The following is a 25014-nucleotide window of genomic DNA, read 5'->3' on the forward strand; positions in this document are numbered from 1 at the left end:
ACCCTTCAATTTGTAATTCTACCATATACCTCAGAAACACCCAACAAGACCCACCATCCCCAAGAAGAACGATGCTCTAAAACTTTACGTTCAGAGCTGTAATCATCCTCTATAAATTACTGCCATAAAACTTTTATGTGATATATATCAGGTCAGGAAAAGGGCATTTGAATGGTTAACCAGACATAGATAAATCAGATGCACGTTAGAAATGACAGTGTGGGTAATGGAAAATAAAAATGCCAGCAGTTCCTTGGATGTCCTTCAGTTTATTGTTATTATTCAGGGTTTATTCTGCACATCAAGGTTTATTTAACTTCAGAAAAATAGAAAAATAAAAATAAAACATGTTCTCCCATGCCAGACTTGAACTTTTGATCGAAGCATGCCTTGAAGACAGCTCTGTCCATCTCCCATCCTCCTTCCATCAAAAGCCTGGCGATATCACAATGAATTTAAATAGCACCTTGCTGAGAAGTGTCAGCCTGCTGAAGCCAACACTGCCATGGAGCTAATTCATTGTTTTCAGTGGATTCTCCCCAACTTGTCTTTCTCACTAAAAATCAGCAAAACCTTTACTACCTATCTCCCACTTTTGGGGTGCATTATGCTTTTATGTTGGCCTTCTGCCTTGCAAGACACCCTCAGTAGAACTGATTGCTTACTAAAAGGTAAAAACAAGGAGGTGGACTATGCCTGGGCTATGCTGACTCGTGGCATTTGTGACAACTCGCAAATATTGCGGGGGCAACAAGAGTGTCATTATTCCTGCTCAGCAGCTCACAGCAGCATGTTCAAGATCCTTCAGACACGGTGGCACATAGGTGAGCACTACAGCTACAAAGACTGTGTTACTCAGAAGCAGAAAACCAGCAGTAACCCACAAATGAGGCGAGGACATAAAACAAAGCTGATGCCCTCCGCAATTGCCTAAACGCTTAACAAAATCCTATTTCAAACAGTTGTCTGCATTTTGTTTTTAAAAACAGAGCAGAAGGGAAAAATAATCACAAAGTACAGTATGTACAGGAATATTTTTTATGGCTATTTTATGAGGTTAGCTTTGCTGAAAGACTTGGCTCCAGTTTTGCAGAGAGAAATTCATGCTTTTGTGCAATTAAATAGGAACAACCAAAAGAGGGAGAAGTAACAACTCCCATCATTTAGTACAAGTGCTGCAAGCTCCTGCTAACCCACAACCTGGGCAAGGTCAGAGTGGTCATACCTGCCTGGTTACCCTTTGAAAACCAGTCTGTGGGACACAGGTGATGACTCTGCAGATGGCAGCCTCGCCCATCCCTCCTCCCGGCTGGACCAGTCCTTGGTGCCAAGCACAGCCAGCATTACAGCAGGGATGGGCAGGTGGAGCACCGCTTTGCGGAATGATGCACAAACCGAGGATCTCATCGCTGGGATCATTAACATTCCCACAAGCTTTTCTGAAGGAGTGGGGAAATGAATCAACCTCTCCCGGCCACACTCCAACTGGATAATTACATCTCACCTCCCTAAACGCCCCCAAAGAGGCAGCTGCGGTGCTCAGGTTACCCTCTCGCACCGCGCACTGTCCCTCTGCATTATTAGGCAGTGCTAAACCCCAAAGTGGTGGCAGCCTTTTGGTCGTGGGCAGCATTCCCCTTGCCTACAGTGAGTTTGGAACAAGCATTTTTCTTTGGCAAAATAAATGCCTTCTTTTTTATATACAAACAAGTAGCAATTAGTCCAAGCTGGGATGGCTGGACATAAGTCAAATCCTCCTCAAAAATTCGAGCATGATGAGAGCCAATTTTTGTTCAGATACACCTCTCTACGAAAAGGTTACTATAAAGATTTTTAATTTTATTTCAAAGAAGAGAGCTGGCACTTTTATTAACCCTAGTCTTGTTTTTGCTTTTGTACAGGAAGCTGCAACTGGGAACACTGCAGAAAGTCACAAGTTTAAGGGAATGGCTTAACACAAACCCAATGCAAGCTCAGGATAGCAGATAACAGAGACGCTAATGCAAGATAAGGAGAACAAGTGCTGGCTTTATAATGCACGCAGGTGAACTCAGTGCCAGTACCAAACTGTTCAGGTATATCTGGGAAGAGGTGCACTCCTACATACTTAGAGCAACTGAAGTTAATCAAACTGCATTGTTGTTCTACAAAGATGCCCAGGTCTAAAATACACGTATTTTCCCTCATTAGAATCTTGTTAAAAGGATAAAAACCTTAGCAGACATTAATACCATTGCAATAAGCACATTAAATCCTTCCCTTATAAAGGAGGAAAAGCACCCAGAAGGGGAAAATGCATTTCAGGAGAAAATGCGGAGGTTATGAAGCTTTCGATACAATACCCGTGTTATTTGCACACAGATTTGCAAAACCAGAAGCTATAATTATAATTGCAAATTACTACACCTGCTCTAGCCACACTGGGCATCGCAGCTTCATCTGTGTGATAGCATCCAAGTGCTCACCAGAGACACAGCACTCGCGTGCGAGCCCAGTGCTGCTCGAACAACGGGGCTGCCTGGCGCTGCTGCTGGCAAAGGCAGAGGCTTCTGCATCCCCATGCAGGCTGTGCCCGCTTTTGAAGCCCATGCTGAACAAAATACCCTGCAATCCACTGTATCCCAAGACCCGTACATGACATCTATGCCACCAGACCTTCAAGACCACTTTTTTTTTTTTTTTTTTTTGCTGTTACATCTTCAATTCCGGTAGCTTTTTCCCCACAGCACCGGTTTTCAGGCATACTAGACACATCACTAATTAAAACACTCACACGCTCCCTTTGTATTTCCACCATACCTTTCATGCCGAGCTTTCAAAGGGATGCAGCAGTTCAGATACCTCGCAGAGCACAAACGCCACTCACATCACACGTGGGCACCCTGCCACGCCATACCTCCACACCACTCGCTGTAATGACTTTACAAAGACTTTTGGCTTTTATGCTGTTACATGCCAGCTGCCAGGAGGGCCAACAACAACAAATCCATAATATGGGAAGAACATCCCTGACTTAGTCCTAAGCCAAGGCACTGACTGCCCATCGACACCTTTTGTGAATTATCTGAACTGAAACAGTAAACCTCCCCATAACCGATGCCACGCACCGTGCAGCCCTGCATTTCTGCTCCACCAGGAGCTAAAAGCTTAGTTTAAGCACCACAGACTGAAATAGGAGCTAAGTCTCTCAGCCACACCGACAACAGATGCTTGCCTTCTAATTGTGGTCAATGTTTTTCCAAGCTATGGGAGACAAGGATCCAACTTCTCTGCTTTAAAACTAATATTGGAGGAAATTTCATTTAACTTAACTCTGGCAACACATTAAGTTGAGAGCCTTAGTCAAGGAGACCTCCACTCTTGCTAGTCACCCAGACCAACTCGCCTTTTTCTGAGGACAATCTCTGGCTGCAAAAAGCATTTTTGTTTGTTTCCTTTTTATTAAGGCCAGGACAAAAGTCAGTCACAAGAGCTGTGGAGAAACAATTTGCTTAGGGAAAGGGTTTCCCAGTTTCTGCAAGACCAGCGTTCCCATTCCACCCACTTACATTCCTGTATTAAGAGAAAATAAAATCACATCCGCAGGCCGGTCATCATTTACACAGGTCGACATCCAGGCAACATGGCAAATGGCTAAAAGAAAATTACTTGTATGGAAAGATCTTGTTTGAAGAAGTTACGTGCTCATTCCAGCACCACCATTTACATCAGTCCTTGTTAAGAAGTATTTTATCCCTTAAAATCATCTGCATAATTGCCGCAATCAAAGGCACTACTTTACAGTAATAACTTTAATAGCAGTTTTTTCCTTAAACATTCTTTTTAAAAGGTACCTCCCAAGGCTGGTGCATCCATACGGCAGGAAAAATAGAGACAGGAGGTGACATTCAGGATATGCATGGTGTGGCAAGGGACCAGTTGGTTTTTGATTTGTTCTTTGTTTTTGCTTTATGATGCTCGGACTGTATCCCTGAACTTAAACCTTTGTCACTTAGACAGCAGTCTAGCTGGTATATGGGCAATTCCCTGGGTTTTTTTCTATTAATTTTGATATTTACTATCTGTAATCTTATTATGGAGGAAATCTGGCCTCTTTCCAGACTAAAACAAGGTCTTCAAGTGAGAGTCCATGTCTCACTCTTCAGCTTGCCTTCCCCGATTACAGGTTAGCAACGAAAAACATAAAGCTCGACGAGTGCCTTCACTGCATACAGCAGCGACTCCCTGGGTGATGTATTGTTACTTTGGGCATGTACCATTAACACATTTCAGCAGCCAGACAACAAAGAACACCAGCAAAACATTAAATACAGCTTACACGTTCTGTATTATTTCATGCCTTCAGTTCAGCAGTTGCAGACATCTACCAAGAGGCAAGCTACTGTACCAAAAATATAAAAATAAGTAATGTCTATATACACACATATAAAAAAAGAAATGGAAGTCCCTTCTCCAAAGACCTCGCGGTTTCAGAAGGAGACATTGCAGGAAGCCTGGACAAGCAGCCAGCCACATGGAAGGGGAGGGAATACATACAAAGACTGTAGTTGCTCAGCACTTTTGGGGCACTGGACTTACTACAGCAATTTCCTTAAGAAATAGGAGCTCTGGCCTGCTTTTCTCAGCTGCATGGAGACGTGAGTACAAGAACACAAAGAAGATGGCTACAGGGCTTCAGTAGCACTAGTAGCACTGTAAAGTTTTTAAGATGGGCAAGAACCACTGGCCCAGTTTTGAATACAAACCACAAGTAGAGCAAACAGGCTAAGACCCAACTGGAAGTTAGCAGCAGAAGGCAGATGGGATTTCCACCCTGCAGCTCCCACACATTATTCCAAGGTCTGTGTCCTCCAGATAACACAGCTTCATTTCAGACCCCGGGGTGTTCCACCAATGCAGCTGCATCACTCAGTGCTGGGACGCTCCTCACAGGAAGCTTAACCAGGACCCTGGGAGCATCGTGGCTTTGTCCAAATGGGCTCCACACCTCAGGTGGCATCAGCAGAGGACTTTGGAGGAACAATTCCACTTAATTGAGGTTCTCAAACGAGTCAGGCCTGAATGAAGGCATGTTGCCCTTTAATGCAGGTCTAATTACATTAAAACAAAATGCTTTCGTGAACATGGAGAAAGGCTGGGGAGAGAATCAGACAAGCTATAAATTAAAGCAGAGGATATGAATACCATGCAAGCTGCAGTGTTAGGGTTAACGTGGGTCTGGAAACAGTTTAGAGAAAACCTGGTGTGGCTAGGGGCCAGCTCCAAGTTTAGTTGCTTTGGGCTAATCGTTTCCTTCAGGCAGGCTACTCTAGCACACTAATAGGTTTTAATAAAAACTTCCAATTGGGCCAGTAAACCCCTCATTAAGCTGTTTTTAAAGCATGAATTTAAGAGCGGCGAGGGTAAAAGGTCACGAGGAGTATTTAATTCAGAACGGCTGGCAAAAGGTGCTGTTGTGATTGAAAACACCAGAGTTCAAGTGTCCAGGGCCACATAAACATCCGACTCTGTCACTAGACCTGGTTAAGTGACAGCTTGAAAAATAGATTTAATAAGACAGAGAGAAAAGTTTCCCACTCTTACTCAAGAAATAGGAACAGCAGATCACAATATTAGCTAGGAACTGGAACAGTTGGTAAGCAGCCCCGTCCCTCCCATCTCAGCATGGGGGAAGGATGAATAAATAACAGCCTATGGCCATCTGGGTGTTCAACCCCGCAGCGATTCCCAGGGGCTTGCTGGGACGCTCATGCCGCAGCTCCATGGTCTCCTACTGTGAACAGTACAAAGTTCTCCGGGAATAAGACAGACCAACCCATCCTCCAACATCCTGCTGCCAGTGTCTCTCCCACGTGGCATCTCTCCAGTGAGCTACTGGAGTAACAAGTGCCACCGAGTGCTAGCATGATACTTTTGTGCTGCCACGCAAGAAAGAAAACCTCTGCCAGCGAATCCTCTTGCGCTTGTGCGACCTCACACCCACCACGCAGATACTGCAGATGGGTCTGCAGGAATCAACGGGTTAGCTCCGCACACAGTTCAGCTAAGACACAGCCCCATCTCAGTACAGTTCTAAGCTAAGCTTTAGACCTGTACTAGTGAAGTCTGACCTCAGCCATTTCATCTTACTCTCATTTCATTCCCTGACCACGGTGCTGTCACTAGTGTAGTGCAACTAATGTGAAAACTTCACCCCTTCCTTGGAAACATGCACTCACAAAGGAGAAACATCTCCATCTTGCATAGCAAAAGCCAGAACCCCAGCTGTGCACTCTAACATTTAATTTTATGTCAATGCACATCTAAAATTCAAGATCCCTGAAGACCTTTTAAAAGAAAATCCTCCTTGGAACAATTTGCATTGAAGTAAAGAGTGAGGATTTAACAAGTAATGGAGAATTACATACACTCGGCTCTCAACTTTTTATTCTACTTCTAATCATAACATACTATCTTAAATTCTGAGATAATAGATGCAATATAGAATCCGGGGGCAGGCATGGGTATGAACTAAGTTATTTGCTTACTCCATGTTTACAGGTAATGGGGAAAAAACCTAGGAGTTTAATTCAACCTTTAGTGATTGTCTTCTCTCCATACCAAAGTTAGCCAGAAAGTTTACTGTAAGAGGAAAAAAAAACCTCTGACTTAAAAGAGGCTTCTAATTCTAGCCATACAGTTGGCCTGCAAAGAGTGCAGAAGCAAGGCTCTCTGGAACAATCCCTAAGGAAACATTTGCTTTGGCTCCAAATAGGGCAGTTTTGTGCATCAAGAGTCAAATAAGATCAGCTGCTTCTCAACCCTTTCTATTTAATGACCCCATTGATAGCCAAAAGGTAAACAGACACATTTCTGTCTTTTCTGCATGTTCCTTGCTGGGAATCCAGATTGCTGCTCCGAGAGATATCTGACAGCTATGGAGGTGACAATGGGGAGTCAGATTCTCCCCGGACAGTTACATCATTTTCACACACTACACCTGGATTTTTACTCTACAGAGAGACATGGTCATCTGTTGCAACTCATGCAATCTTTGCAGCTTTTCTGCAGCTCTGCTCAGCTCCCCACTTGGTACCTCATTTGACCAGTATCTCAGGACAGGCATGGGGCCATCAAACCGTCTTCTGAATATCTGAGGCTACTTGACACAATAGTAAGGCAGAAGCAAAGAAAGAGGACGGGAAAGCCTGTAAAAGAGCATCATCTTTTCCAAAGCCTCTGTTGGAACAGAGATAATAAATCACTATATTAAATCAGACTTCCACTGGAAAAAAAAAAACAACAAACAAAACACATCCTTGGGGTATCTCATACAGAAGCACCATCAGGAACTACTGCTCTAGGAGAGTACACCCTTGCTCAGAAAGGGTCAGAAACAGCAAAGCTGTCAACACCACAAATCTGTTGAAGCAGCTTTGGTCTCATTCTAAGCCAGGAGAAAAGATGTCCTTAATTTTAAAGAAAGATAAAATAACAAGTTGACCTTGCTGGTTTCTTTCTAGTCCCACCAGCACAGCTGCAACCTGCAGAGAGAGGGAGACCTGCCATTTCTGGAGCTGAGCCAGGACCAAGGATGCTAAGCGAGGCCAGCTGGCTTGTGGTGGCATGCACAGGTCACCAAGGCACCTAGAAAGGGGCTCAAACAGAAGGAGCCATAGAGGAAAGCCCTTGGTACACCAGCGCTCAAGGAGATTTAGGCTGAGGATAAAGCTGCCACAAAATCTCAGCTCTCCAGGAGCAGCCTGGCCGCTGGCCCTGCAGGTGTGCTCCACCCAGGACAGGCAGCACCTCCATCCATCCCTGAGACTCTCCACAGCCCCAGCTCAGCTAGGAAGAACCAAAGCAATCCAGCATACCCTGGACGCAACCAGAGTGCTGCACTGCCAAAACCAGGGAGGAGAAGGGGCCAGCTCCTGTTTGCCGGCACGGAACCTCCCACGCCTGAGCTGTGCCGATCCACGGGGAGGGACCCCACGTAAAACTGCCACCACGCTACGTCTAAAGCCAAATTTATACCCGAATAACAATAAATAAAGCTGAGAAGTTATTACTGCTTGGCTAATTTCAGAACAGCACTAACCCCGAGGCTGACACCCGCTCCAGGATTTGCATGGCGAAGCACCTCTTCACCTTTCAAAGATAAATAGTCCAACGCGACCGGTGCTTTGCACTGTGAAAGCTCTTGCATGGCTGTTTCACAGTTCATTCCCTGAAGTGAGGAGTGTTTTTAATAACTGTTACCTGACAGGAATAAGAGCAAAGAGCAAAACCTGTGGCAATACCAGTTGATCCCATTTGGCCTAACAGCTTGTTGTTATTTCCAGACTCTGGAGTTCTTTAAAATTCATACGGACAGCCTGCAGTTTTAATAGAGGCTACCAAAATCCATCCTAAGATGTATCAAAAAAAGCACACTTCCTGGAGGGGAATAGGAAACAGTCAGCATTTACAAAGATCTCTCCAGGAATATTTTTTTTTTTTAATTTTTTTTTTTAAGATCTTGCTTTGAAGTAGATGCTACCAAAGAATAAGGCTTCCAGAGCTCAGCAATATTTAATATACTTCTACGGCAATGGATGACAATGTTGTTGTTTCAGCTATATTATAACAAAAATATTGTGGTTTTCCTGTATTCTAACAAAAGTTAATTCAAGATTTACATCTCATTCATCTTATTCAGAAGTAGCCCTTAAGCCAAAAACAAGGAAGAGAGAGACCCTACTGCGTACAAAGGACTTCAGTAATCCTCATAGGGTGGCTATCCAGTTGGGACATGAAGAAAGACCAAAGAAAGATAAAACACCCCTTACGAAAAGCAGGTTTTCTACAACCCCCAGTAAGAGTGGAAAACGCATACAGACGATGAGTAACTCAAGTTAAAACTAAGATGGGTGTCCTCACTAACCTAACAAAGGTCTGGATTCCCGTTGTGAAGTCCAGCTGGTTAAAATATCCACATCCAATGTGGAAGTATTATCTAAACCACACCAGAGTGGAAACAATTCTCCATGCTCCTCTGCTTCTCCACTGGGTGAAGAAGCACCATCTCAAGATCCTACACACACTAGAACAGTTTGTTCACCTACAACTAATTAAAACAATCCATTGGCAAACAAGGAGACATGCAATGCCCTGAAGGAGAAGGGTGAGACCTGCTCAGTCATCCCTTTTGCAAGCCTCCATAATGCACAGACACAAACGGACTTTAACTATTCTTGTCCCTTCTATTAGAGTAGCCAAATTTCTGACTGCCTAGTGACAACTTGGGAATACGAATCCCCTTTCCATCCACACGACAACACAGCATCCTTCTCCACCCACCCATCCAACAGCATGAGCACCTGGCTGAAGGGATGAGAAGACATGACCAAATAGTCTGCTTTAAGACATCATGACATGGTAGCACTTCCCAGAAAATCAGAAGTACACTACCAGTTTTCCTAATATTCCCACAGAGAGGAACATTTTCTACCAGGATTTCCAACTTGCCATTTAGACTCTGCCTGTGGGTTGCAGTACTTAATGCTGAAAAAAACCTCCAACCTGTGCAAAGGATGAATCAACCTTCCAGACCCCCAAGGGAGTAATAGCTGCACCTCAAACCAGCAGAAAAGCAGATGATATGAGTAAGAGGCTCTTGACATTCATACAGATCACCAGTGGAAAAGGAACTGGAATTTGGGAGGAACCAGTTCACTCCCAGGGGATGTCCTTCAGCCAGCCCTTGCTTCACTTGGTTGCCTCAGCCTTATTTAACGACTTATCCTTAATGTCACCCTCCAAATGATGCTGTTGGTACTTACACCACCCTTCCATCAAGTCTCCTTCAATCCTGATTTACAGAAATTAAACGAGTTTTCCTTTCCTTAAAGGCATACGAGCGGAAGGAAATTCAGTGAAGGCAGAGAACGGAGACAAACAAATCTTAAACATTTGACAGAGAAAGATAGAGAAAACAAGCTAGAGTAATGTAAAAGCTACATACCCACAAATGCATCAATAAATTACTACTGCAGATTTTTTCTCTTTTTTATTCACTTACCAAAGGAATACCTGCAAAACAAAATGAAGAAAAAGCAAAAAAATTAAAATCTCAGTTGATCAATTGCAGGAACTTATGTCTCATATTAGTTTTATTTCAAACTTTACACATTTTGAGTTTCAAAACATACCTGTCAAGGAGTACAGGGACATGCCTGAACCACGTAACATGCAACTCAAAGGTACTAAATGGTAAATTGCTGCTACCTGGAAATGCAAGAGCAGCAAACTCCCTCATTTCTGGGCAAATGAAGCTGTTATTTAGCACTTCAAGCAATTGGCCACCCTTCATTCAATAAAGATGCTAAAGCAGCACACCCAGAAGAGACAGCACAGTCCCAATCACAGCAGATACTGGGCTTCACAAAGAGCTGCTCCCCACCATCCCTCTGGCTTGAGAAACTCCTCTGAGCAAGCGATCTAAATGATAGCACAGCTTAAGCAGGTTCCGCTGCAAAATTACTCATTTATGGTTTCCAAAGCACGCTAAATACTTCCCAGGCAGAAGGCAACAACTGAACGTATTAAAAACATAAAGCTTAACGCGTACTTCTGCGCTGACAAAACCCACACTGTCAAAAAGCGAAGTTACTTCTCGGTGACAAACTATTCATTGGGGTTTTTTTCCCCCTTTTGAGCACAGAGAAGTCTGCCCCCATGCCGTCTGCCAGCTCAGGGCTGTGCACTAACGCTCATCCACCCTCAGCATCTCAGGAAAAGTGATACTCACTATATCATTTTCATGTGAATTTTTGCCACAATCTGGTGCATCATTTAACTTGCTTCTTTAACTGGTCTTACTGAAATTACCTTTAGCCTTAGCTACAATACAGTGATTTTCTCTAAGAGTATCAGTTCCAATTAGAAGTAAAACCCAAAGGTTAACAAGTTTTAAGACTCTGTTCTTCAACAGACAGCTTGTGTTTACTCCCATTATGGCTTCATTCACAAATTAGGGCTTTATTATTTGTATCTGCAGCATATTGTATTACACTAACAAAACAAACAAAAAAATCAGAACTCCAAAACAAAAAAATGCCCTAGGCTTTTAAAAGTTTTCAGAAAGATTTGCTCCTACTGAAAATGTGCTGAATAGGTGTGCAAATTTCATATTCATACACATGCAGTTCGAATAGTTCTAAAATCCATCAACCTAAAAAATATTTTACCACATATTTAACAACAATTTCATCCAGGGCTACTGACGTATAGAGACCAATAACTTTAAAATGCACAATAAGTTTTAACTTTCTTAATAAAAGTGGCTCTTTATAAAGATATCTGTCATTACGGGCAACCTAACTTTGCTATTCTCCACCACAGTTGTGGTGCAGTTAAACACAAACTTGTAGGAATTATTCTTATTTCTTGGCAGAAGTTAAGAACCCCCCGAGGTTCATTTAAAACACACACACACAGACACACACAAAATGAGGAATTAATAAAATATTGTATTCTTCTGAACCACATTAAGTCTTCTGACGTGTGTCTGTTGCTGATTACATCAATCTAGGCCCCATAACTTGTCATGTGATGACAGGCAAACACTTGTGAATTTATTTCTCTGAAGAAGCCTGCGATACAAATGCCAAGGAAACCAAACCAAATGGCCCACTCCAAATACATAAAAGCAGCAGGGCTTCTTGCAGGGATTTTTTTTTTTTTTTAATAGGTACAAACAGGCAGGTACCCAATTCCCGCAGACTTCAGGTTGACGTTTGGAACCCAATTACCATTTTCCTTTTCAAGGTCCTCTTCCTTGCTTATACAGAGTAAACAGAAGTGTTTGTAAATTTATTTTTTTTCCTACTGCCTGCCTTGGCACGTGAAACACTACCGACAGATAACGACAAGTAAAAACATGGATTTGATTCTGCAGGTTTAGGGGTTTTTGGCAAATTTCAACAGAATAACTTGATCTGCACATTGTCAAAACCAGAAATTTTGAAGATTCGAAGTATATTCCATTCAGATTTTCTAAATCAAATTAAAATGTGATGTCACTTCTGTTTTCTGGTTGAAGAAACAAAGTAATTAGCCGTGACTTGTCATCAGAGGCAAACTTCACATCACAGTCTTTACAAAGACTGTAAGTATCAGCTGGTAATCATAAACATCATCAGATACTTGCATTAAATTGTTTTCACCACATTGTCACACTGACTAATTCTAGCTCAAGTATATTCCTCGAAAGCAAAATTCGATAGCAAAACACAGTTTAAACTACATTAAATGACATCACTCCTGAAGAAAACACTTCCCGCTGTCAGTGCCTGTGGTGGAGGCGGCATGAAGCTGAGCTGGGGCTGAAGACACAGCTCTGCAAGAGCTCCCCACATCTCCGAACCGTGCGCGGGCACCACTCTGCAAACCAACAGGGAGCTTCCAAACCAACGCAGCAAAAAACACCGCCTCTTCTGTATAACAGCTTTTTTTTTCCTGTGTGCAAATGCAAAATGATTGCTTTTCCTCCTCCTTGAGCAAATAGAAACAGATTGGCCAGACTTGCCCAACAAATTCATATTCCTTCTCTGCTCACCTACCCCATAGCTACACAGATTATTTAATGCAACAGTTGTCTGGGACAGGGACTCCTCTTGTAAATCTGTAAAAACCAACAAAATTCTAAATAGTCTATTAAGAAATAGTACTAGAACATAGACAGGAACTGTTATCTTTACATCTATCGATGCTTACTAGGAAAATACATCTGTATTTATGATCTAAAAGGAGAAAAAAAACCCAGTCCTACCCACCACTCACACCCCAGCAGTGCCAAACACCACAAGGCCCTTCTAACAAAACTGATTTCCACAAGCAGGGTAATTCCCTGCTTCACCCCTAATCTGCAGATGGTGTTAACAGCTCCTCTCACTGTTCTCCATGGAGAACATCCTCTATGGAAAGTGAACCCAGATGTCACCTTCCATCTCCATTATGAATCTCTCTCAATCTCCCAGCTGTGTAACTTAGGATGGGGGAAAAGGTATTTGGGTAGTACAGATACGTTTTCTATTCCCCATCAGGATGTGGCTCCAAAATCTGCTGTAACAAGGTTTCCACAGCAGCACCTCTCTGCAATGGAAACCAGGTAGAAGCTCTACGGTGAGGTATCCCTTCCCTGTGAAGGATGGAAATGTGACATTAACTGGTCTTCCCTCTGGTACCCAGCCGGGAAGCAGGGGACCACCTCCCCAGGAGAAGGTAGCAGCCTCAGACCAGAGCGCGCAATCAAATGGACACACAACTGGCAGAGCGAAGAGCTTCCTTCCAAAATTTCAGTAACAGGGAAAGCTGGATAAGCTGCCTGATGTAAATCCAGGCATGGTATGAGGGGAGAACAAAAGGGCTAAATCATGGAAGTACAGCAAACGTGGAAAATCCACCTGCCCCAAGACAGGTCTGACTGTGAGAATCACCGCTGACAGATACCTGTCTAAGCAGTAACAGACTCCACCTTCCTCTCCAGGTATTCAGCCCAGTGTTCCTCCGTGCGTACATTTAGAAGGCTTTTCCTTATGTCTAACCTGTGTTTTCCTTTCCACCACGTAAACCAACAGCTCCTTGTCCTAGCCACGCGGAGACAGCAAATACAGAGAACAGCTAGTTTCCACCCTCTCTTCTGCTTTCACGCACCTGAAGATCTTCGTCTCCTTTCCCTGCTTTCCTTTCTCTCAATTAATCAAATTCAGCTCCTTCAGCTTTTCACTACCACTTTCTTCCCCACCACCGATGCTTGTGCATCTTCTCTGCCTGGCATGGGGCTGTAGCCACTTCCAGTGCAACGTGACAAAGACACAAGATGCTGGCTGACACCTCCCCAGCTCCAAGAGGTGGAAAACCTCATTCACTGCTGCCTTGCACACGACGGTCCTAAAAGTTACTGGTTTACGTGCCTCAAAGCTTGATATGTTGTGGCTCACCAAACAACTAAATTAAAGCTGTGAACATTTAGGACAAACAAACATCTTTCCAACGTGTATATATATGTACAGTACCTGGCACCTGGGGATCTATTTCCTCCACACACTGCTTCAAAACAAAGCAGCCAGTTGGCAAACATCACTTGCAAGAGACCAAGAGTCCATCAAAATGAGATGACAGAATTAGTCTAGTGCACCATTAATTTCAGAACATCATTAACGTAAAAGCGTGGGGGTAAGAAACATTTTTGACAGCTGGTTTCAGTTGCTGCCAAGCCTTTAGTATTGCACAGCGGTTGTGGGGGGAGGAAATAAGCTAGAATGGTAGTAAATGAAACCACTCGTCTGGTTTCTGGATTCACTTTATTGTGGTCACAGATCTCTAAAAACTGGGATTCTGTGCTCTGTAATTACAACATCCACAATTTAAATGGAAGGAGCAGGGATAACAAAACAAAAAAAGTGTGCTTGAGGATAAGGCTTACTCCACAGTTTGCACATGGTGCTGGGAAAGGTGCCTGAGCAGAGCTGGAGCCAAGCAGTGGACAAGGAATGGGACGGCCGCCCTCCTGGAGCAACGCCGGGCGCTCACACCCATGTCTCGTCCTGCACAGCCGCAACGCGGTCGGGCACCGCACCATGGCTCTGCCCGCAGCCGAGCAAGCGGCAGCTCCCAGGCAGCAAGCCATCGAAGCACCACTTTATTTTCCTCTTGCAAGGCAGGGAACCAAGCTTGGTTAAAAGACCAAATTTGAATCACCCAGCTAAGCCCCAGCACTCACCAACTGTTCTGTCCATGCTCATTTCCAAAGCTAAAAATCATTGCAAACCCTGGCTTATGCAACTGCAGAATTCGCAAAACTCAAGTGAAGTCTGCTTTGGTGAAATCCTTCCAGTGCCAAAACCAGATGGTGAAATGGCAGCCTCAGTAACCCTGCTCTGAGCTGCTCCTTAAGCTGGCTGCTGAGAACGGCAGCAGCAGCAGGGAGGCGACGGCAGCAGCACCGCAGCTCCCCTGCCCCGCTTTGCCCCACCGCAGCCCAGCAGGAGCCGCGCCAGGCTGCCCGACCTGCTGCAACCGCCGCATTTCCCTCGGAGAAACAAACTTGAAAAGCATGCACACTGCAAGTGGAAACAGACACTGATGAAAATAAAGGGGTCAGCATCAGCTTGGAGACATTCAAGCTCTAGAACAAGAGGTCAGTCCCACTACAGCATTTCGGCAGGCGGGCACGCACAGCAAGGCAGCCCAAAACGAGTACTGCGATCCTGCTTTTTCAGGACCAGCAGCAGAAAGGTTTTCTATTTCTGCTGCCAGCATGCTGGCAGGTAAAATTCCAGGAAAATGGCACTGCAGTAATTCCATTCTTGATTTATTTTTTTTAAATACATTAATTGCATGAATTAATCTCTCTCCAAAGGCTGGCTCCCCACTGCCAACCACTTTGCAGACTCAGTGCGATTCTCCATGAAATGAAGAGGTCTGCAGCAAGGCTGCGGGTTTCAGTGAGAGCACAATCACTTCCTCTCCCCTAAGTGCATAAAGACATGAGTTACCCTAATGCAAGTTTCCACGTACTTTCTACCCCAGACCCTTTGCCCAAGAGAGCCCGCTTATTTTTGCAGTCACTTGCCCCCCCTTCTCCAGCTGCTGTTCACCCAGACAGACCTGGAACATTTCTCCAGTAACACGGCTCAGCCCTGCAAACAACTCTGGTTGTGCAGTAAGCCCAGCCCGGAGATGAGCCGGCACATCACTGCTAGCAAACACTGTTCTCAAGAATAAATTTTGGGATTAAGACCCTTAGGGAAGTTAGTAAACACAGATCCCACTACGGCTTGGACCCTTCCCTAAGCCCTGATTGCTTTTCAGCTCTACCAATCACTGTATTAACGTTCTTTCCAACCACAGCTGCTTGAGAAGTTAGACGAGTACAATAACATGAACATGTGCTGGACCAGACTGGGTGCATGAAGCTATTTGGCAAGTTACAGTTTAAAAACAAACAAAACAAAAAAATCATGAAAAAGCCATTATTCTTTCTTTTCCTAAATCTTTCAGCTGTGGAATCAATACCCAAGTCTACATGCTGGCTACAGCTGGCAATTAGATGTGCCAGATAATAAGCAATTAAAAAAATATTTGTCTTTGTCTCTGGCAAAGCCCTGTGGTACATCAGTCACTGCGTAGCCACGGCACCAACCACATCATCTTCTGATAATTACTTTGCTCTTATTTGCTTATTGGCTGTGATCTGCAGAAATGATTGGAAGGTAGAGACTGTTTGTGCTCAGGAAAAGGTGTGGTGTTCCTCATCTGTATACACAGCTCCCTGTGCAACAGCTTCACCCATATCCCATTCCAGTTGCCACTGACGTTTTAACATGGTGTTCCCGTGAAACCAAATTAGGGGAAGCAGGAAGGAGGTGAAAGAATATCGCTACGTGCCTTCTGCTGTGCTATCAAAGCATTATGCTCTACGACGTTAGGTCATTTTGTCAGGCTTTCTGCAAAGTAGCAGACACACCCCAATGCCTTTCTGTGCTTTCCTGATACTATGTACAGGTACCAGTCCCGATATTTAGACAGAATCGATTACTGGGATTAATGTGATAAAAGGTTATGAACCAGGAGTCAGAGGGCAATTCCACAGTGCATATTTAACAGTCGGAACATGTGCTGGGGCAGGAGGAGTGCTGGCCAGCAATGCGATGGTCATGGGAGCAGCAGCCAGCATCCCAACACCCACTGCGGTATGGACGTAACGCTACAGCCCCTGCACACACCTTAAGGGGACCCTCGGCACAATGCTGGTTTCTACTGTAGACAAAGACATCACCTCTCCTACATATGGTGAATTAATTTTTATAGGCCTCTGGATATCTTACAGCAGATTAAAAACAAAAAAAATCCTCCAAAGATGCTACTGTTAAGTAAGGCAAAGCCAGTAATTACAGTAAGTCAAAACAATACATGCAAGCAGCCAATGTAGAACATTTAAACTCCTCTTTAACTTCCCTCTTTTAAAACTTATTTACGTTTCTACAAGCATTCACATTATTCAGATGACACTAATCTCAGCGGCATTACTTGCTACAGAATCAATAGCCCCAGCAGTAACGCTGCCATCTCTGTGCTGCAGCTGCTCGAGAAACCCCCGCACACCATTTTACCAAAGCCCCTTCTCCTGTTTTTCGTATCGCGTTTCAATGGCAAGTTAGACTTGCCGTGGGTCAGTTCTTCTCCAGGAATGTATTCACAGAAGCAGGCAACAACCAGAGCCGGGGCATCCTGAGACACCACTGAAGCATCCCTTGGCAGCCCTTACAGCTTTTGGGAGCTCTTCTTCTACCACCAGCTCACACAGATCTTCTGAAACGTACAACATAGCTGGACCTGGCTTCTTCAGTCAGGTTCATCTCTGCCTGCCTTTTCAGACCTCTCCACGCTTACAGTCTAATGCACGTTTTTTGGAGCAGATGGGGCAGGAGCACACTCAAGGCTCCCTGCGCATCCTACAAGAAACTGTGTTCTTTGCTTCTATTTGCCCCTTTAAAAAAATCAGCCTAAATTAATGGCATACCACCCACTGACACCTGTATTTAACTCAACTGCCTCAACCAAGACAAATAACCTCACACTGCAGAGCACATTTACAGGTCTCGGGGGCTAGGGAAGGCCAGCCAGCTACGGCATCACCCTCCTCCTTCCCAGCCATGCCAGGCGAGTAGGTGGCATGGGGCTGGCCCCTCTCAAGGACTGCTGCTAAACCAAAAGCCAGCCTAGGGCAGGGAAGGGAAACCTTACACATGCTGCAGGGGGAAATGCTAAATTATTCATTTCTGACATCAGCGATGATTAAATTTTAATCTCTCAAACAAAAATATGGTTCTCATTAGCCTCATTAGTTCCCAGTTGTACTGCAAGGCAACAGTGTCACATGGTATTAATCTTTGTTTTCATTAATATGTCATATCAACTGCTCACGGCTGCTCACAGCATTCTTTGAAACCGATATGCTCTCTCTCTTCTATGCAAGTAGGAAGTGCCAAAAAGCAGCTTCCTCGACAGGAAGGATGACCCCCTGAGATCCTTCAACTTTTGGTTTACGTTTCTAGAGATAATCTTTTCTTTCTGGGGAAAGAGGGAGGGCAGTTCAGAGTAAAAGGGATGCAAGGCTGCAATCCACAATAACAAAGAAATTCCTGAGGTTTATTGCCAAGGCCAGGGCCAGATAAAGGAATAAGATATTCTAAGTTTTCTTGTTGTTGTTGTCATTGGGATATTTTGGAGAGCTAGAAAAATAAAGCCAGGTTGCAAAAAGGGTTCTCAGTAAGTGGGTTATTTGCAAAGCCCCTAGCAAACTTCAAGTGACTCCAATTTAGCATATGCATCAAGTTAATGCAATTCATCTAGAAGTCTAGATATTATTTTTTAAAATACACAAAATTGTACACTGGATTCAGGCACAGCATTAATTTTTGCTTGTGCTTCAAACTTTAATATCTGTAAAGCTGATATCAATTAAGTCTTACAATCCCTCAGCACAAGGTTGTATCACTTCCAGACAGGCAGATAAAGCAAGATACAGACTGACGGAAAGACCTTGCCAAGGTCACACAGTTAAGCCCAACACATCCATTCCTGCCCACACCATGAGGTCTCTCAGAACTTCCCAAGCAAACCAAGCATACTGATGAAACCCCAGGCACACAAGTTCCTATTGCCTACATGCACAGCTCCTGGTCTTTCAGAGCTTGCTTGGAGGCAGTCAAAAAGGTCTTACTGAATTAGCCATGCTACTTAATAAAACATGCGTTAGCTCAAATGCACCCGTGTGGATACATTAATTCACCCTTGATCTGTCTCTGGTCTGCTGGAAGCTCAAAGGGTGATTCTTCCATCTGTATGTTGTGCGTCAGACTAGGGCTCTCCTCGTCATAAAATGACTCTCTCTGGAAGTGCTGTGCCCTCGTCATAAGAGGGTCACAAACCAGTACACTTGAAAATGGGAATGATGTTTTGCCAAATCTAGCCACAATTCACACACTGGCTGTTTTACAAGCTGGCATAAGAAACTGAGAAGAGATCTGTCTCTAACCTTTACCAAATAGGATGACACTGGACAAAACCCCCAGTGCTTTAGACTGAAAAATCAAAGCTGTAGAATATAAAAGGAAAGAAAGTAGGGAAGAAGTCCATTTAATGGCTACTAATGCCCTCCTGGAGAGTGAAAACACAGCCCTGAGCATCTGATCAGCCCTTCAGCATTTAACGGACTTCAGCCTGAACCAGTCACCAGTTCATTCACTAGCACACAGAAGACTGTGATTAAAGTCCTGCATAGGTCAAATAGTTTTTAATAAGACATATAAGGCACAAAACCTCCATGACATACAAGTCTTTCTTCCTTCTCTGTTGTAAATGATCTTCTGAGGACAATAATGTAATTGCAATCAAATTAAATGCCTCAGAGACATGCTTTCAGGCCCTGCAGCATACCTGTCCCTCCAATAAGACCTTAATACTAAAGTTAAAAGCTATTAATAATGTTCAATCAGCTAAATATGAAAAACCACCAAGCATTTGGGGCCAGAAAGACAGAAGTACATCCTCCCCTCTGTGTTCTAGAAAAGCACTGCAGCATCTCCAACTTTTTGGAAACCACCTGGGCACACAGGCTTCGAAGGGCACACAAGCACAGCCCAGACGGCACTCGCCCCCAGTCCCCGGGGCTGTACGGTGGTAAAGTACTGTTCAGTTTCATATGCCTTGCAGGAAAAAAAGGTGTGCTGCTTAGTCTTATTTTACCCTAAATACCTGTTAGCAGTAGCCCCACCAACGTTTTCCACAAGGGAAGAACACACTGAAAAGAACGTTGTAGCCACTTCATGCTATAACATTTTATTTATTGGCTTGTTTAACCTACTCCCTTGAGCTCCTGTAACTCTACCAGAATCTTAGCCATGACAGAAAAAAAGGCAATAGGATTTAAAAAAACCACAATTCCAGCTTTTGTATCAAGCGCCTTACAAACTGTACTCTCTAACAGTGGGCAATATGCTTTGTAAAATGAAACAACATAATAACCAAGGGAAAGGAAGAGTTTTCAGTTGACATTTGAAAATGCCAGGGGGGGTGGTTCAGTGAGGAAACAACAGAAGAAGAAACAGGAGATCAGTGGCAGAGTAGTTTAAAAGTTTGTTTATATAAGAAAATGTAATAGCTCTCCGGAGACACCTTACTGTGGGATAAAAGTGATTTTATTCCAGAATTACAAATTCACTTTAGAAGTGCATTAGTTATTCTGGTACAAAAATGATTTAACTTCTGCCGGAATGCCTCTCCCGGAGAGCTTGTCCTAACAAAGGGCCCCTACTGCCGATGGTCCATTGCTGCAGACGTACAGCCCAGCAGAAACCATAGGGAATAAAACCACAAATGGAGGTTTCATGAGGTCACCTGCAACAAGTATTTTTACTTTTAAACAAAGGGGCAGCTTTCCCCATTCTTATTTAAATGCATGACAATCCATTATATTAATATTCAGAAGGGAGGAAGTGGGGAGGAAGGCAAGGCCATTTGTGTGGGACCTGTGGAGCTGCGCTGTTCTTCCAATGACCGAGCCTAGACAAGCAGGATTTGCAGTCTGCAAAATGGATGCTGAAGTATGAGGAACTCCCACAAAATCTTTTTAAGCATCTTTAGCTTCATTAAATAGCTTTCATTATACTCAAGTTGGGACTACCTTTTACTATTTCACTGAAATCAGCCATAGCCTGCAAAAATTACAAGAAAAATCAAGGTTAAAAGTTAATGTCATGATTAAGTGTTCACCCAGCCAACGGGCGAGACGTTAAACATTCTTTTGCACTGGCATATTTTTAGATTCTTGACAGTCTCCTACTTCAAGAGAAAAAGTTCAAAATGGCAGAGGAGGGATGGAAATCCAGTATTTTCAGACAGACACACTGAGCTTTTGATGCAAGTGTGGCACAATAATATGCGTGCCCCATGACCAAGAGAACGTGTCCAGGTTTGGTCTGAGCAGACCCTGAGTACCACAACTCTTTTGGGAACAGAGTGCTCAGAATTACAAAAGCTCCCTGGTACATTCCGCTTTCAAATCCAACAAAGGCAACCTTGGCACCGCATTTCACAGGTACCAAAATCAAGATGTTTTTCTCTGAAAGCTAGCCTAGTTCTGAGAACCACCAAAGTGCATCTTATTTCAGACAGCTCACCTGCTCTTTGGCAGAGCCAAGAGGAACTGGCAAAGTCAAGAATTCGGGGCCAGGACAACATCCTGGCCCCAGTTCTCAGGATTTTAGGTTACCGAAGTAATCCCTTATCCCGCAAAATCCATTACAAACAGCTCACATCAGCCTGTTCCAGGAGCAGCTTTCTTAAGGGTTGTAACACCCTCAAAGACCTTCAGCTGGTCCCTTGCCGAGCTGTCACAGCAGGCTCAGCTGTCCCCAGGCACAGTGTGGAGTGTCCCCTAGCTCACAGGTGGAGGCTGGCAGTACCAGGGCAGGCAGGCGACATGTCCTGCCCTTCAAAGGAGACAGTTTGCTCTTCTAAAGCTTCCTCTGACTCTGAGCCCTAGCCAGCTGGACAGCAGTTGAAAGACTCGCTCCTTCAGCAGCACCCACTATCTGGAGTCTCCAGCCCAAAACAAATAGAAACATTTAAAATTAAAATAGAAAAAGAAAAGGCGATAAAAGGAATAAATTGTTCCTCAGTGGCCTAAAGAAGAGAGCTCTATTCCTCCTTATCACTCCGTATCTTCCTCAAACTGGCTTCCCAGGCAACTACTGCAAAGGATTTTGCTGGATCGGGTCAGGCCGTGGGTCCGTGCCCGGCCCAGCCGTGCCAGCTCGCAGGAGTCTGTGCCTGCCGGCTGAAGAGGAGCTTTGAGAAAGGCTGTACAGTAACGACAAAACAATGCAGCCACAGGAGGAATTTCTTCCTCATTTCAGATGCCTTTTTGCTGAGCTATCTTGGTAACTCTGATGAGTGATGCCTGACAACACTGTCCTTTCCCCCTTTATAAGATCATCTGTGGTCTTCAACAGATGCTTTGGAGAAGAATCAGAACTCATCCAAACCTCTCAATCTGCCCAAATCTGAGAGTAAGACAAAGTTAACGGACCATCTAACCCCACCTACAAACCAGCATGTAAAGGGAGCTTTAAAGCCAGCCTTAGTTTTAAGGACAATGCTGCCACCCATCCACCCACCATCAACAGCAGAATTCATGAGACTTCTGGTACTCTCAGCTCATCCCTCGTACCACCACCATTCCCTGAAGGATGGTGAGAAATGAGTTAATCCCCTCCCTTGCTTTTTCCCTGTTTACTTGCAGTGTCACACTGTACGCACATTGAATGTCACACTGTATGCACAATAATAATACGGTATGACCACCCAGTGACCCATTTCAGAGGATCTAATGAAAAATGCAGCCACAGCTGAATGAACTGTACTGCTGGGTTGCTTTGATTCTCTTCCCCCACCCCTTTACAAGAAGGACCTAATTTCCTGTTTAATATATTTGATGCCACAATGGAGGAGAAATGAAGTTGAGGCAACGCCTCCTATCCCCCCCTCTTTTCTCTTACCCCTTCTGCAGAAGAACCTGACCCATTCCTTTGGTGTGTTATTGCTGTGTACCAGGAGTCACCTGTCTGTGCCAGAGTAAATTTTAAACTACTAGCAGAGTAGGAAAAAACACAGCCTTATCTCAAATATCAAGAGTCAATTCCTTTCAACCACAGCATCCACAAAAGGCAAACTCTGGGCTCTGCTTGCATTCCTGCTGGCCAGCTCATTGCCTTCAGAGCTGCAAAGAGACCCAACACTTGGCCGTGAGCTTCTAACCCTGCTCAGGAAGAGGCGTTTGGACATGGTCTGCTGGACACTGGTGGTGGCTCGGTGCAGCCGTGGAAGAAGGCTCCCCTCCCTCTACCTGACCCTTTGCTTCTCCCTTGAAGACTTGAAAGATGACAGAACAGCCACTCAGAGCTCAACGGGCACAACCGGATTTCTTCTGGCAAAACCTCAAGAGTTCTGCAGACCGTCACCCCTCCAGCACCAGCAGAGAAGACATCACACCTCTGCCTTCAGTCTGTCCGTACCAGGAAAAGCAACTGAGAGCAGAGGACCAGCACAGAACATGACACAGAGAACACATTTCCAGCTAGCCCTCTTTAAAATCAAAACTGTAACAACATTGTAGTACCACTATAGCACCAGCACACTGAGCACTCCAGAGTGCCCCCTGGGCACTAACGAAGACAGTCTGCCATGCTAATGTCTTGGTACACTACTCCAGGAGCAAGCCAGATCAAACCTTCAGCCCCAAGAGTCACTGCAGGTCCAGCTTCCAGCTACAAAACCTCCGGAGCTTGAGGGGGAGGTTGTTAGGGTTCCATCCCACCCACCCCCTGCCCCAAAGAGAAACACAAACAGAAGGAAGTCCAGGAACACATCCAGATTTTGCTGCTACAATGACACAAGCTCCTGTATCTCTGGAAGTGAGAGCAGGACTATGCTTGAATTCTTGCCCTGTAACATAAAACATCTAGAAAAATAGATGAGCGATTTTGGAATAACTTGGGAACTGGCAATGGAAAACTATCCACCAAGTTATTTTTAAAATTTTGTGGCTTTGTTTCATAGCCTTAAGTTCATGCTGAGTTAAGAACTCAGAGAATAGAGCTTTTCAGAAAACTAAAGCTGTTATCCTTCACCCACTTACATACCATCTGGAGTAGGATAGGAATGAATGGGACTGGACAAGATGCAAGTCTGCCCAAGTGCATGCAAATCCTTAAAATTAAATTCACTGAGCCCATCTATGGGGAAGCTGTCCTTGTCATGTGTCGTAGAGCCAGAAGATTTGGGAAGAACATCCCAGTGACACAGCTTATCATGTTCATAGCTTGGGCACCTCTTCATGGTATAGCCTTTTACCTCCCCAAAGTTACCACACCATCTCAGCTACAGGGAAGAGAGGTACTTGAAGAGGTGAACTAATGAAATTTGGGGTTCTAAGGGCCCATCCTCTTTTAGCCAATGTGTTTGGGGCCCTAACACGTGTGAGGACCACCTAAAGCCTTTCCTTTTGCATCACAGCTTTTCCCTGCAGCAAGGCAATATGCAGTCGCTACTTTTCCTTTATTTTTTCCCCACCGGTTTCATGTACTTATCTTGAGTGTTTCAGCTCTCTTCTGGATAGAACTGAAAATTGAGAAACTATCTCAAAGGTAATTATTAGGGGGATTCCCTTGCGACAGCCATGAGGGAAAGTACTCCACAGCAGGGACCGTGTGTAGCATGGCATGTTATGCAGCCAATTTGCCTCTCAGAGAGGACAAAAGAAATCAGGGCAGATATACCAGGTAAAAGAGAGAGCTGGGGCATGCCCATACTTCATTTCTGCCAAATGCTTTCCTTCTCACATTCTTACATCGTTCCTTACCAGAGTACCAACCTCAAATGGTGACAGAAAGTCAATGTGTACAATGAACAGCAAGAGATTACAGAGAAAAACAAAATAGGGAGATTGTTAACCTACCAGATCTGTCCAACATTGACCAACGAGAGGTAGAGAACCCACAGGGCAGACATGAGGACCATGTTTGCGCATCCAGTTATCAATACAAAGGCTGAAGTTGCCAGGCCAAAGAGGGAGAGGTAGTCCAAGGTGCTGTCCATGTCTGACCAATCCAGAAACCAGATGATTGTTGGCGCATAGCTCAGAGCATCCAGGTTTATCTTCCCTTTGAAATACTTTTTGACATTCTGCAGGTACAGTTTAGAAGGGAGCAGCCCCTTCTCCCCTATTAGCTGCTTGTTTTGATGATACGCCACCAGGAATGCCACAACTAGAGGAAAACAAGGAGAGGGGAAACAGTATTAGAAATCATCCAGGCAGAAGTTACGTATTTTGAGTTCAGAGTTACAGAAGTATATTCATGCCTCAGAAAGGAATTTATTCACAAGCCCTCATCTTCATTAAAATACAACACAGTCATTTCTATT

At 44.3% G+C, this 25014-nt stretch overlaps 1 protein-coding gene across 6 annotated transcripts in view; it reads right to left on the reverse strand.

The window, feature by feature from the left end:
- LMF1 (lipase maturation factor 1) overlaps positions 1 to 25014 on the reverse strand; it is a 218295-nt gene that overhangs the window by 183014 nt on the left and 10267 nt on the right. For 5 of the 6 annotated variants that reach the window (XR_005103683.1, XR_005103682.1, XM_037383668.1 and 2 more), the window contains exons 2-3: positions 24548 to 24857; positions 10043 to 10053 (exon numbers count right to left, since the gene is read on the reverse strand). Coding sequence is in view for 4 of the 6 variants with exons in the window: in XM_037383668.1 (XP_037239565.1) it covers positions 10043 to 10053; positions 24548 to 24857 (321 nt within the window). In the remaining 2 variants the exon portion in view is untranslated. Of the gene's footprint in view, positions 1 to 10042; positions 10054 to 24547; positions 24858 to 25014 lie in introns of those variants that run through there. The other variant, XM_037383670.1, reaches the window with a different exon arrangement.

The sequence above is a fragment of the Falco rusticolus genome, chromosome 4 (assembly GCF_015220075.1).
Source record: "Falco rusticolus isolate bFalRus1 chromosome 4, bFalRus1.pri, whole genome shotgun sequence".
NCBI classification, from domain to species: Eukaryota; Metazoa; Chordata; class Aves; order Falconiformes; family Falconidae; genus Falco; species Falco rusticolus.